We start from the raw sequence: 14987 nt of genomic DNA on the forward strand, positions 1-14987 counted from the left end.
AATTCCCCAGCACACACACCCATCCAGACCAACCACAGCATGTCAGTGTATATTCATGTCTTTATTATAGAAAAAAAAAAAAAACAAGATTAAAACAACACATTTCAGACTTTTACATCATAAAACACAAAATTGGTTCGGGACTTATAAATAAAATGCCTCCTCCTTGGTAGAAATCTACATTCTCATACGATAAGCGTGGGCCAGTATGGACACCTAGAAACGCACTACAATCACGGATCAAAAATGGTATTCAAGACCGTCATAGAACTACGTGGTGTCCCCATCACCTTGGGTTCATGTTCCATCGCTCCTTCAGAACAACCATCAGAATGAACAAATAACAACTTACATTTAGGAAACAAAACACCACAGTTTATGCATCATTTGGGATGTATGTAAAATGATCAGTTACTGTGAGTTTATACACACTTTATACCGGCGTTTAACAGGCCACAGTGTAAACGTTCGAAAGAGTCAAGCGGTGAAGCAAACCAACAACACGCGTGACATCCTATGAAATATTCTAGTCTTGGCATAAAACCCAAATCAGTACTGATTATTCCCCGTAAACTCTGTCGCCACACTTTACACTTCTGTGGAGTGCGACCTCTCTCTTGACACCCAGCGAGTCCTTTCATTCGTGCCACATGGTACCTTTTCTTACTTTTTCTTTGGTTTTCAATTCTAAGCTGTTGAGAGCAGGAACTGCTACCACATGTACGAATAAACCAGTCGAATTTATTTCACCTCATGCATGGCATTTCATTGTAAAGTCATAAAACAGAGAAAGTCCATCTGAACAGCATGTTCTTTCAAGAGAGAAGAAAAAAAGGAAGAAGTAAAAAACTTGCAGAGAAATTGGAAAAATGTAATCTGGTTCTGCTGGACACCTCCTCCTGTTAAAAGGGAGTTCTCCTCTCCACTGTCGCCTGCTGACCCGTGCGGGCTCAGAACAAGGGACTGAAACTAATAAAGATTTGATGCTATCTGTTAATTGTATACAGGAATACAACTATAATGTACTTGACTGCATTTAACAGTACTTATTTTCAGCTTGTTTTCGTTCTCTGTATGGTGCCCTGAGATGACTATTATTATGCGCTGGCACTATATAAAACTATATAAAAAAAATCGGCAACTTTTCATTGATTAAAACGTTTAGAGGATTCTTCATTTCTCAAAAGACTCAAAGGCCCAAGTGATATATCAATGAGATCAGTGGAACAGAATCAGTCAGATGGGTCTTTTTAAATGTCAACTGTCCCTTTAAGGTTCAAACCGAGGGAGAAATAGCTTGTCCCTGCAGCCACTACTGAAGGATGACCTCACCACAGAGCTGTAGAAAGAAGTGCAAAGGAAAAGAAAAAAAAAAAGACATGGGAGTGAAAAATTCTGTTTCTCCAAACCATCCTTCAACCTGAAGAACATGTTATCTGTCACTGTGAAGCTGATCCAGTCCAGTAGCTCAGCCTCAACCAAAACAATCTCTGGGCTCAGAGACGACGATGAAGGGAAAAATACCGAGTGTTTGCTGAGAGGGAGTAAGTCGTCTGGACCCCATGTATCATCTGCGATCCGGAAGAGTGTTCTTTGGTCCTTGGTGGTTAGAAAAGAAGTGGAGAGAGGGTAAGGGATTGGATTGGGAGGTTGTTATTTTCTGTCATTCAGTTTCACTCAGGCCACAGGACCGCCTCCACTCCTGGCCTCGTTCATGAATCCACTTGTTTGATACTAAAAAACAAAGGGGAAAAAAAGACAGTAGGCTTAATCTATTTCTCTGATTTCCTCGGACACAGAACAAAAGTTTACACTTTTCATCTTGTGAATTACAAACCAGTTCAGGTATTAGTTGTGACACAACGTTAAGCAGTTAATAAAAAAAAACAATCATGTTCTGTTGAGTAAATGTAAACTTCTCTTATTACGTTTCCACAACCATAGAAAACACTCACCCCACTTATTTCCCACCAACACTGGACAAGCTGCGTGCCGGGTGCTGTAGTCTCCCTCCCCACTGGCAAACAGATTGTACCAGAACACAGCACTGCCCTGGAACACAACAGACAACAGTGGCGATGAGCTCTTCATACCCTCCATGAATCCCGGTGAGTCAGTCGTACTCTGCTGCATGACTTTCGAGACATCTGGCAACTAAAATGATCAATTCAATACCCGAGTGTGCATTTGATAAAATGTTGACAGGAACGAACAAATAGGCCCTTAATTAGTCAGCATAATCCTGTGTTCTGTGGAAATGAATCCCCGCCAGATATTTGGAAATGTGTGAATGGTAGAGCTCGTGTATCAATGAGTGTGTTCTGTTAAGCAGACTTTGAGTTTAGTTGGCTATTAATAATGTTGAATTACTGCGGCTAAATCAGTACTGATAGCTGTTGAGAAGTGTTGTTATATGGTTACCTTTTGAGGCCAAACTGCTGCACCTACATCGGGGAATACTGTAGCTCCACCTGCAGCTACATCACTCATCTACAACAAAGAGACAGGCAAATGCTGTGTTCACCCATTTTTTAATATCATTTTGTGATCCTTCAGAGAGACACTGATGAAAGGTGATGAGACATTTGGCCTTAGTTTAGTCACAGACATCTACACAGAGAGAAAACCAGATTTCTGAATTTGGCATCTTGATTTTTGGCACTGAAAAGGAGCAGTTGTTTTTTCTCAAATTCTGAACATCAATTGCTCAAGAGAAATAAAAAAAAACACCTGGTAAATATATATATTTTTTCTGTTATCTGCAACAAATCTTTGTTTGGCTTGGTGCACTTTGAAGGAAAAAGGTGGTTAAGCCTGACTGATACTGGGCTCTTAAGATAGCTCAAGAATTCAAAATATCTGATTTTGCATATCTAAATCAAACAAACAAACAAAATGAACGTGGGACCAAAAGGAAAAGAAAGCAGGCATAAGAAAAAACATTTTAAGATCAAGTCCCATAAAGAACGCAAGTATAAAAGTCATGGATTGCAAAGGTTGAATTATATATTAATACATTTCAATAGTTAGCTGCAAATTCACCCTTTTAAAAACGTGTAAGATTTGTGTTAAAATATGAATGCATACATTTAAGTAAAGGGAGTAAGATAAAACTAATAAAACTCCTTTTGTAACTTCCCCATCTAATTACTTACATTAAGAAAATATTTTTTGTACAACATGTAAACGAGACGTTGTCACATTAAATACAGGCTGATTTACATAAGTCAAAAAGAAAAGAAAAACTTAAGTCAAACGAACAGTCCTCAAATAAAAATCTCTTCCTGTATTTGTTTCTGTTAAAGGTGTCAACTTTAACATCATCACAGTGGGATGTGAGCTTGCTTGCTGCAGTTCAGAACAAACTTAGATTGTTCAAATAGCTGATTTAACAGCTAATTCTACACTTAACAAATAAAAACTAGAATATAAAAATAAACTGTGAACAATCTACAAAATATACATAGACATGAAAAAAAACTCTATGGAACCACTAGAAAATTAAGAAAATCTACTGATTATGCTCATGTAATTAATATAATCCCGGATCTTACAAAGCAACAGTAGCCCAACATTGTCTGATAAAGCAGCTGTTTTAAAATAGACAAACACTGGTCTTTAGTTGCGTTAAGTCAAGCGTTTACTTACATAAAAGAGCCAAGTTGCAATACGATTCCCAGTGCCCAGTTCTTTAAAGGCATCCGGCTCATCTTTCTGGACAAAGATAACCAACAATAAGGTAAATGCTCTGTCATATTGATGCCACTGTGTATTGATAGAAATGAACTTCACTGAGATGTGTAGAGCGTACCCTTCCAAAGTCAAAGTGAGGTTCATATTGACCTCCAACACCATAATTTGCAACCTGCAAAGACAAAATAATGTTAATTTCACAAATGCTGAGGTCAAGCTCAATAGATAAACACAAACACAACAGAGGTTTAGGAGACAGGGGAAAAATATGATGGGATTGATACCACAACCTTCAAATAACTCTTTACCTGCAGCTCTTCAGCTGTGTCCATTTCCAGCCCCGTGAGATCTTCAATTCTCTGGTTGATCTTATCAATTACTGGATCTTCATAGCCAGTGAGCCAAGCACTGGAATACGGGAAGAAAAGCAGAGAAATTGAAAAAGGAAAAGAAGATTCTCTGTTGCATTTCTTCTGGATACATATTTGTCCACTAGATGGCAGTAGAGATTTCTTCTCAAAAGGCAACAGAGACTTGCCATGCTGGCAACATGCTATATAAAGCTTCTGGAGAAGTTCTGTTTTTTTTCAGTCAGATGATAAAAAGGGAAGCAGAAAAGGGAAGCAGAGGTGCGAACACAATGGAAAAGGCCCGAGATTTGAGATTTAGAATCTCCAATCGGCTCAGGGTACAGGGTTGTAGTGGCACAAATATTTTCATGGATTTAACCTTTTGTTTTCGCTCTCAAAACCCAGCCCAACTCCCCCTGCATTAAGCAAGTCTTCCTCACAATAACTGCAGACACACTTTGTGATGCATAGATATCTGATTGCACATAAGATAGAGAAAGAGACACTGGTATGTGTGTCGATTGTGAGTTTCATTTTGGCAAGGATGTTGGATCAGATGTGAGCCAGCAGATTCTTTTACTCAAATATCTTATTGCCAGTTCAAAGAGAGGACAAACAGTTCTTCCATCTGTCTGTTCTCTCAGTCACTGATGTTAACCCTATTTGGAAAGACAAGCTAACTTGCACGTACACGTGATACAAAAACATCAAAGTGACACCACACCCTTGCACACTTACCACAACCCCACGCATTAATTACCAAGAGCAGTAAAACCAAACAGACGTGGGGCTTTATGGGGGTTGTTGAGCCGGCTAATTTTAGGATGGTATTCAAATTCAGCATTAAGCAATGCATCTCTAAAAGTTGAACAGTCATTTGTCCGCAGTTTACGTCTTTGTATTCAAAGGTAATGTGCATCCCGTCTACAGCCTTGGAGGTTTCTTCATCTCTCCTGCTAATACTGAAGATAAGAAAGGAGAGTAGTATCATGGCAGCTGTAACCGGATATCATTCCTTGAAATGGGATATTGAGATAATTTGGTAAACATGTCTGGAGAGAGGAAATACAGGTTTAATGAAAGCTCCATGAAAATACCTAAACAGCCTGGTAAAATGAACGATGTTAGCTACAACAAAACCAATGATGGAGGTTTGTTTATCTTGATTTAAAGTATATTTTCCATCAGTAATCAATGAAAAAAACTATTTTTGTTAGTTTTACACGTGTAGCTAGCATTTTCATTTTTTTTTGGGTGCAAAGCCAAAGAGCTGTTTCAGCCACTTCACGCTGATAAAGATGAAGTTGGATGAAGAGAGGAGGAAGGCAGTGACGCCTTCCTGGTGACCTGTGACCCCTTACCTCTTGGAGACTCTGTATTGGGCTGTGGTAAGTTTCCCAGTTTGGGGGTCATGCACCGTGGCTCGCCTTAACTACAGTGGTCCCAGAGGCACACCAAAGAAGAGGAAACGAAAATACAAAAAAAAAGGAGGAAAAAGGACAATGGAGGGTGATACACAGAGGAGGGTGGAAGGAATAAGAGGTGGGAAAGGGAGAGAAAAGAAAGGCAGATCTGGTCACTAAGTTGCAATGTTAATCCTACGAAGGACCAGAGTGTTCCACGAGACAGTGCTGGAATCCTAATCTTCATTCAAAATAATCATCAATTCAATCAGTTATCCATTGACTGCCCCTGATACACATTCTGGTCCACAAAAGCAACTATGTTAATATCAACTAGCAGAATAAGTAACACATTTTCCCCGCCTCTATTTTCTTGTGTTACCTTTCTGTATCAGACCCCTGAGCCAAAAACATATCCACAAAGACATCCTGAGAACATAATGTTGTAATCCAAACTGTTTTGTTTTTCCACATCCGAGCCATTTGTGAAACTACAGGAGATAATACGATTGCACTATATTTGCTTTGCAAACAAGTGACAGTCTACGGATGTCGAAGTAAGCCGTATAAATCCTTATTCTCAGTTGGATTCTGTGTTTCAGCTCAAGGGCCTTTCAGCTTTGAAGGGGCATAGAGATGAGGCTCTGGACAGACAGGAGTACCTAAATTAAATGGGATGAGATATTGAGGTGAAAAGGAGGGGGAGAAAAAAATCCCACTTTCTCCCTCTCTCCTACATACTCGTGTCTATGGCAGCTTCGGGCTCTGTCTTACCTTTTGCTGATCCTGTAAGGAGCAGTCTCCAGCACTCCAGTGACGGGGTTGGAGATGGTTGCCCTGCGTAGCTGCGAAGCCAGGGACATGATTTACCCACACACAGATGCACACACATAGAAACATGTGCATGCCTGTGTGCTTGTCTAACTAACGACCAGCCTCACAGCTTTGACCTCCCAACCCTACACATGTTAAACTGACTATTGAATATGTTAATCTACTCAGAATTACTTACTCGTGGCTTTGCCAGCTGCTTGACTTTCTCAATTTCTGCATCTGAGATGATGTCAATGTAGCGAACGATGTAGGGGCTGTCCCACTCATCTTGCTGTCTGACAGGTGCCAGCACATATTGGGGATTGTGATTGTTGTCATAGTAACGACAAAAGAGCCTGCTCTGTCTGCGGGGTGTCTGAGAGACAATGGAAGGAGGAAACCAGAGGTTAAAACTGAGCTGGAGTTTGTAGGTTAGATGACATCTTTTTTTTTCTGAGACAGCATCATCTTCCTCACCATTCTGATACCTTCCCCCCGACAAAGCATCTCATACTTCGCCCTCTCAGGAATAAGAGAGAAAGCCTTTTTGGCCTTCTTTTTCTTCTCCTTTTTCGTTGCTTCTCTTTTCCCTCGCTCCTTCTCTTTCCCAGGTTCCTCCTCTGCAGCCTTTTTCTGCTTCTCCAACTGGAACTCAAAGTATTTCAGGTTGCCCTTGGCGCGCTGGTGCTCTGGGTCTGAAAATGAGTGATAAATAGAAATGACAGCAGTGATGATGAATGCTGATGATTGTGTGGCAATGTCACTAATACCATCACACCACATGCAAACAAAATACATCAAGCTGCCAACTTGATTATATTCCATTCATACATTTTTCCCTTAACTCAGAAACAAGATGTACTATTATCTGAATTAGAACAAATGTATAAATAACGCGTCTTTTCGGCAGATGATACCACCCAATATGTTTGTGAAATTTTGAAACACATTCTTAAATGACATTTAAATTCTGGAGAGTGCAGAGGGACTCACCCAGTTCAAGGAGCCTCTTAGTGTACTCCAGTGCACGCTCTATCTCTCCCTGTTGGTAGACCGCGTAACTAAGGTAGTCGAGCACAGTCACTTTATCTAAAGTGGACTCCTCTCCTTCATCAAACTGTTTCAGGGCCTGGGTCATCCACAGCTCTGTGTGGTAGTAATCGACATCAGAATAGGCAATTTTTCCCAACTCATAACAATCCTCCACTGTCATCTGGCTCTTGTGTAGTACTCCTGGTATGAAGAAGAGGGTAACAATAGCATATTAGATTAGAACAATCCTTTTAATGAAGTTATATCTCCATAGAGTCTGTTATTTCTACTGAGGATGAAGGTTCAGAATGACAAAATAGGTGTCTTGTAAACTTTGTATGTGATGCACTAATTCACAGGTTTTACCAGGCAGGTTTCCTGTAGAGATGGTGTTGGCGTCCAGTCTATATGTGTCTTGTAACCGGAGAAGAGCTTTAGCAGCCCCAGTTTGGTCCTCCTCTGTGGGAAAGTACTGTCTCTGGATGGTCAGGTTGGAAATAAATCCTGCGAGAGTTGGACAGGACAGGAGAGATGAAGTATTCTCCAGGAACTACGGAACAGCTGGTCAAATGAGCAATAAATACAGCTTGGGGTGACTTTGACTTCTACTGTGACAAATGTGCTCCTATACTGTCTGACGTGGACTAAATGAATGGCGACGACGCGCTTCAACTATTCGGTGCGAGGTTTCTTGCTGCTGAAACATATCACTCATAAATGTGTAGCACAGCGTTGCTGTCAACAAGGAAACATTGCTCTACCCCTTTAAAAGTCCTGGGGTTTAGATTTTTGTTTTGAGCTTTCAGCAAAGAAAAGCACAGGGTGAACCGATGGTTAGTTTCCAAGAGGGAAAGTCAATCCAAGGTCATTTCAAATGCATCCCATCGACCAGTCAAAACAAAACATTTGGCGCAATATAGCAGCAGGGAACATAAGTTTGTGGAGTCATTATTTGAACAAAATATTCTTTGTCCATACCATCAGTGGTGTCCTTAAGTACAAGACTCTCCAGGTCTCCCCACTCCGTGTTCAGCCTCTTCATAAGTTTGAAGGCATTAACAGGGTGGCCCAAGAAACCTTCAGGGTCCTGAGTTGCTGTGGCTGTCAAAGAATCCAACTTATCAGCCCACCTGTCACAAAGAGGGTGAGTTAAGTGCATTGATTACTGAAAAAAACCACAAGCAATAAATTTTATACCATCATTGTCAAAATATGGGTTGTACAGGGACTTGCATAACACCCAAAAAATTTGGGCGTCACGTTCGGCAGCATAGTTTTGGCTTATTGTCAGGATATGCATCTCAAACCATCACTTATTCAGCACGTAACTTTACAGTGGGGTTATGTACTAAGGAGTCATCTTTTTATCTGTTTGGTGAACATAAACGTGAAGGTTTGAACCAAATATGTGGAATTTTGACACATCTCTCCATAAGACTGTTCTAGTCATTGTCAGTCCAATGTAGATGCTCCTTGTGCAACTTTTGGGGGTCGTAAGAACGGTTTCCCCCTGGAAACACTGCCATACAAGTCCACTCACTTAAACAAAGGCTGCGATGTTGAGCTTGGAAATGTTCACGTTGTACTTGGACAAGTTTTGGACGGTGCTGTATGTGTGCAACACTGTGGTGACAAACTCACCGTTTGACCTGGTCTAGCTTGTTCTCCTCTGCTCTGATGTAGTCCTTCAGAGACGTGACGAGGTCTTTTTCCGTGTATAACAGATCTGTCATGTGGCCTGAGGGGAACAAGTCAGAGGTGCTTAAAGAGCAATACCAACATGCTGAATTATGTCTCTATATGTGCAGCGACACAAAAAGCTTTAAAACCAGAATTGTCTTACCTATGGAGGTGAAGAAGTCACCGTTGGCTGAGAGCGACTGCAGGCTGCTCAGCAACAATAAACACCAACATGGTAGCTCCATCCTGAAGAAAGAGTGACAGAATTTGATAAATTGATTAAATTGTCTGTATCAACATCGTTCCATCATAGCTGATCAATCATGGTGACATCTGTCGGGGCTAAAACTGTCATATCGGTCCACATAATCAGCACAACTTTCAACTTACTTGAAGTAAACATGTAACATCTCAGACATTACAAACCAGAACACTGCTCCTCTTGTTGTCTCCCCTTATTAACGTCCCTGCTGTCATACTGTTACCTGCTCTACTCCGTTCAGTCCTATTCACAATGGATTCAAAGCCAGGCTGTTAGCATCACTTAAACCCGGTAATCCACAGATCTAATATTCTCCAGTAGAAAATAGCTCGAATTAAAACTGGCTGATCTGTGGACTGAAAAGACTAATAGGGATAGTGTTAAACACTAAACACTAAAAAATTAAACACTACCCTATTTTTTTTTTATTAACTTTGCTGATACTTTCATTCTACATTTCATATTATATTTTAACATTTGCACTTCGAGGCTTTGAGAAAAACTGCTCTGCACACCTGAATGAACATTGGAGGGAAGCGAATGAAAACAACCTTTTTGAAAAGTTCCCGCACACAGTCCCGCTCAAAGCGGAATTTACTTTATTTACTAAATTCTGGTCTGTCAGACCTTGACAGGTATCTGGGCTTAGGGCATGTTACCCATGTAATTCTATACCATTCGATCATTCAGTTATCAAATCAGGGACAGATTCCAATGCAAAACACATGTTTCGAAGTGTTTAAAAAGACATATTCCTTAAATATAATGTAACAGGTGACTCTAAATATGATCTAATACTCAACATTAAACACCCAGATAACAATAATAATATGAACAAGCCAAATAAGTAAAAAAAATAAAATAAAATCAACGCAACACACTTCAAAGTAAGGGCTAAGTACAAATATATAGTACATAAATAATAAACATATAAAAGTATATGGCTGCTTCCTAAATGTATTTCTTATGCGTTTTTCAAATTAAATCTAGCCTGTGAGCATAAGCGGGGAAAATTTGCTTTATCCTTTTAGAGATCCAGTCTCTCAGGCTCCCCACAAATCCAAATATAAGTCAGTGGTTTGTGTCACTATGTCTGTTTTAGACCTAGACTTGGCTCCGGCATAGATCCTACAGGACTTTGTGAATTTTCTGCACGTGCGGGCACAGATTAGAACAGAACGACACACAGTGCACACAAAATTTAAACGTTTTTGAGATAATTGGTTAACGAACCAAACCTGAACCTTTGCTGGCCCTACGGACAAACACAATGTGAAATGATCTGAATAAAGAAAAGTTCAATAAAAAAATAGCTTTCACTGCAACAGGTAGACTTTAACAAAGCAAGTGGAAATAAATCATTCTGAAAATATTCCCATACACAGATACTGTGCTCCTGTAGGCAAAGCAAAGGTCATGCAAGAAAACACAGTTGTGTTAAGCATATAACTGGAAGCAGACAACAGGATCAGGCAGGTTCTGACTTTGCCACAAGTTCAAGCCTGGAGTGAAAAAAAAAAGGGTGACTTATGGTATTTCAATTTAGGTCAGCAGAATGAATCACAGAGGAACATATTAAAAATAATTTACCCTAGACTCTCATACTGAATTAAAACTAAATGAAATGGCATACCAATGCATCTTAGTAAAAAACTGTAAGGTAAAAACAAAGATTGTCATTATACTTAATAACAACTTCTGCTTTTTTTTTTTTTTTTTAAAACATCTTTGGTGTCACTCAGTGAAAAAACAAGATAAAAAGAAACGGGAATGTGAATATTGTAATCACTATAATGACAGGGTGACAGCTTCTGCGTCTGCTGTAACAATGTTGCAGAAGTGGAAAGTCAGGATTAAAGCTAAATGAGCACCGGGTATTACTTTGATCCACGCATCAGGCCACACACGAGAGTAAGCGGCAGTGAGATTATTTCTATTCATTAAAGCTCGTGGATGAGGTGAAGACACCAACATATTCCCGGCGACCCTCTGTTCAGGCACGCACATCAGGTCAGCATCAGTTTAACTGATTGAAAAAATGATAACACGTCACGGTGCTCTCATCGTTGAAGAATCACACGCTTGAATCTTCAGCTGAACCAGTCTCCAAGTACACATCTTCCCTCTACCTGCCATGTCACTTCTATCATTCTTGACTTTTCCTGCAAGCCTTTCACCTGTGGGTTTTAAGTATAGAAGCAATGACCTTATCAAATGGAACAATTATTTGCAAACACAATGCATCCACGACAGTGTTCGATGTTCACTGATGGTTGCTTTGTATCGTTGATACTAATGTCATATAACAGCCTCCACCACTCACCTTGCTCTCTAAATAATTGCCACCGGCTACTGAAAAACCTATATATTGCACTGATAAAAGCAATTGTTGCAGGGAGGGATTCAAGTATAGAGAGGAATGTTTTAGCAGATTAACAGAATGGCAAAAATGTCATTTTGTCAAGAAAAAATGTGTTTGTATGCTTTCCAAAGTCCTTTCTTGTATTTGAAGACATTTTTTCCAGGTCTGTCCATTGCTCTGACAAGATGAGAATCTGCAAATTCACACATTTTGGACATATCATTAACAAAACTATCAGCGGCCTATACCTAGAAATATCATTCACCTGGGAAAACTCAGGTGAAACCCAATTTGTTTTCTACTCACAGTGTATATGTATATAAATATATATATGGGATGTAAATGTGTGTAAACTGTTTCTTTAAATTAAGGAGAAGGGTTAATAAAGCTTTTTCTACTTTTTCAAATCATAAATGCATATTTCCCCATGTTTAACATTAGCAATCAGTCCGTCCGAAACACAAAGAAAACTTGATAAAGAAATCTCCTGGCCTGGAAGCTTTTAAACTGAGTGCCATTCGCATAATAAGCAGGCTTTTATAAGTGCAGTCATGCACGTGTGCTTTTGCACAAAATGCATGGCTGTTTCTGTTGATATGAATCGCTTTCCAGAAGCTTCTTTGCAGGAACAACGAGGCGCCTGACAAATGTCTCCCTTTAGGTTTTCACAGGGAGTGAAGCTGTGGAGTCAGATAGCACAGGATGCGGATGGAAACGGACTGCCACGTCTTCGCCCCTCCCCGCCGAGGAAGCTCATGTGAGGACTGCACGCTGCCCAATGGAGTCTGACTTAACCTGCACCAACCCGTTGAAAACCGAGCAAAAATAACTGCTATAAGTGGGAGTGTTACACACAAGAAGGCAGCTGGTGTTGTTGCTTTGCGCCAAAGGTAGACACAGGTTAAATGACCCGAGACGAATATTCTGTATGAATATTCAAAGCCGTGAATACGGCAGGCTAACAACGGTTAACCTTCGTGGTTAGAATATATGACAAAGTAGAACAGTTGTAAATAATGAAAAAAAGATGGTAAAAGACGTAAGAGGCGCTAGATGCGCGTGCAGCATCCCACGCTGCAATGCACTGGAATGCAATAACAGGGAAGTCAGACGTAAACAGGACAAGGCTTGTACTGCGTCTGACCATTTTCGGCCACCAACTTTTGTCACAAATCACGTTTTAGGCTGTCAGCTGCTTCCAACAACTATTGAAAAAAGTTCAAAGATGCAGCGATGCCTTGCTATTTTCCAGCTAAAAGTTTGAATCGTCGCTGCTAGCGGCCAAACTCGGTGGAAAAGTGAGTCTTTAACTGTAAGTGGACATTACAATGGACTAAAACGGCCATGGGGGGGGGGGGGGGGGGGTTGTACAGGCTTGCTTTTCTCATCTTATCTGTCTCGTGAGGCAGTATTTACCTTGTCCAGAGCATCCTGTTGCAGCAGGAATGTGTCCGCACCCGTTAGGTCCTCTGAAGTCTTCCTTAGATCGGACTCGGGGAAGTTAACGGATTTGAGAGGATTCCGGCGGTTCCTCCTATTTGTGATGTTTCGGTACGCTGTTGGCCATCCGATGGTTAGGGCTGGATTTCTAGAAGGCTGTACCCGAATGCTACGTGCAGACTCATGCGTACAGTTTCCCCACTAACATTGGGGGTTGTCGTTCGTAAGTTAGGGGAGGTGTTTGTGGCTGTCTTGACCCGCAGTGACACGACCATGGAGAATTATGTCGGGGTTTGTCGAAGAAATCGTGCAAAACGAACGTCACCCCCATCTGCCACGTGTTGAAAACCTCTTGCGAACTTTGTCGTGGTCGTGAAGCCAGTCTAAATCCTCACATTTTTAATATTTTTTTCTACTATATATTTTTCATTGAGAAATAACTGTACTCAGGACTTCACAGTTTATTCAAACGGATGATTTGTCTAGGTTTGCTAAATATATTTGCATATTAATCTGCAGAATTCTCCTCTTCCCACATTCCAGACTACTGCCTCCTCCCACCTGCAAAGTTTGACTGGAATGCTGCTTAGATTCAACAGGGTGGAGCCATATTCGTGTCTGAGAGAAAAAACTGTATATTCAAGTATTTCTTAGTTAGTACATCCTTATTAAAACACCACATACCTGTTAATATATAATGCGATGAACACTGGCTTTTTGCTTTACTTCATTAGTTAAAGCTTTCACCATGGATGTGTCAACTCGACTATAAGAATATCATCCTCACTTGAACCAACAGTGAAGTCTTTTCTATGAAAGAAAAGTAACATTAAACAAATCTATTATAGATATTTTAACATCTATCCCAAAGCTCAGGAAAGCACTTTTAGAGCTCTCAAACAGGCAAGATTGATATGAAATTCATCCAATCACAGTAGGCCACTGATGGTTTATCGTTTATAACGTGAGTTTGCACTCAAATTGCTGCTTCATAGTGGGCAGCTGAGGTTTACATATGGTGCTTTGCACCCCCCACCGCTCCCTTCAGCCACAGAGTATGAAGCAGTGACCCATGTTGATGCTCTTTGAGGTAGATCAGTGCAGAGCTGCAACTTCAACCAGTGCTATAGAGGAGCAGCGCATTTCTGACAGGCTTACGCTTTAGCGTTGGGTTGGGTTGAGTAACCTGGATGCTGTCACTATTTCTCCATGGAGATCCAGCCTCAGGTTCCACTCAGTGTTGGTGGAAACATCAGGGCGGTTTGCAGTGACATCGACCACATCTTTATGATGTGTACATTCTTGACGTTGCATTTGTCAGATGTTTGGGAGGCAGCACAGCGCAAGGCAGCTTCTTCCAGGACCTTACTATTGTAAAGGTTTACCGCTCGTGTAAAAGTTAGATCATATGTAGTGAGCAGAAGAAAGGGAGGCTGAGAATCCCCCCCTGCAGGATGACGATTCCCAAAGAATTGAACCGGGACAAAAAAGTGCTGGAGGTCTGGGGAGTCTGCCCGACCTTTACCCTGCCCAATGAAGTAAGTACAGACACATTGAAACATTCATGTGTCTAAACAAAAAAAAAAGTGAAAAGTCCATAAAATCCAAACAGATGACACATCTGATGCCAACAGCGTGGTTTATAGCCCCGTTGGCGGAGCTGTGAATTTGTAAAGCAAATACTAATATCAGTATGGGAAGATTTTATAATAAGTGGCAGGTACAGTATGATATATCCTCTTTTGGACTTCCTTTTTAAGACCTGAAGCATGAATCCACAGTGCTCACACAGCGTCTGTAGACAGAGGATATACAAAAGAGCACAGTGCATCTCCATGTGTATAGTTGTGTGCATAGAGGGATAAGTTAAAATAAGCCCTTTACCTTTGTTCTGTGCAGGTATGTCAGAGGAATGATCACACTGTGTACTATTCACCTTTCTGTCAGAGATG

The 14987-nt window shown here is 40.7% G+C and overlaps 1 protein-coding gene across 2 annotated transcripts; it reads right to left on the bottom strand.

Annotated features, from left to right (window-relative positions):
• Positions 1–42: 42 nt before the first annotated feature.
• Positions 43–13347, bottom strand: p4ha1b (prolyl 4-hydroxylase, alpha polypeptide I b). Of its 2 annotated transcripts, none has more exons than XM_075478532.1 (15): positions 13012–13347; positions 9135–9217; positions 8933–9029; positions 8270–8421; positions 7658–7795; positions 7253–7492; positions 6737–6954; positions 6459–6635; positions 5405–5475; positions 4002–4101; positions 3812–3865; positions 3649–3714; positions 2422–2490; positions 1956–2052; positions 43–1734 (listed from the first exon to the last, which is right to left on the bottom strand). In XM_075478532.1, exons 1-15 carry the CDS (start codon positions 13023–13025, stop codon positions 1664–1666), a joined length of 1647 nt encoding a protein of 548 aa, XP_075334647.1. In that variant the 5' UTR covers positions 13026–13347; the 3' UTR covers positions 43–1663. The 2 variants fall into 2 exon arrangements, with proteins under 2 accessions (XP_075334647.1, XP_075334639.1); XM_075478524.1 differs by lacking the exon at positions 5405–5475 and adding an exon at positions 6221–6291 and having other exon boundaries at positions 13012–13345.
• Between the last annotated feature and the right edge of the window lie 1640 nt (positions 13348–14987).

Source organism: Odontesthes bonariensis, chromosome 2 (assembly GCF_027942865.1).
Source record: "Odontesthes bonariensis isolate fOdoBon6 chromosome 2, fOdoBon6.hap1, whole genome shotgun sequence".
NCBI classification, from domain to species: Eukaryota; Metazoa; Chordata; class Actinopteri; order Atheriniformes; family Atherinopsidae; genus Odontesthes; species Odontesthes bonariensis.

Coding starts and splice junctions, on each gene's coding strand:
- p4ha1b (XM_075478532.1), bottom strand. Junction 7,493..7,657: donor CTCTACAGGAAACCTGCCTG/GTAAAACCTGTG, acceptor TCTTCATACCAG/GAGTACTACACAAGAGCCAG. Junction 6,955..7,252: donor TAAGAGGCTCCTTGAACTGG/GTGAGTCCCTCT, acceptor ACTCATTTTCAG/ACCCAGAGCACCAGCGCGCC.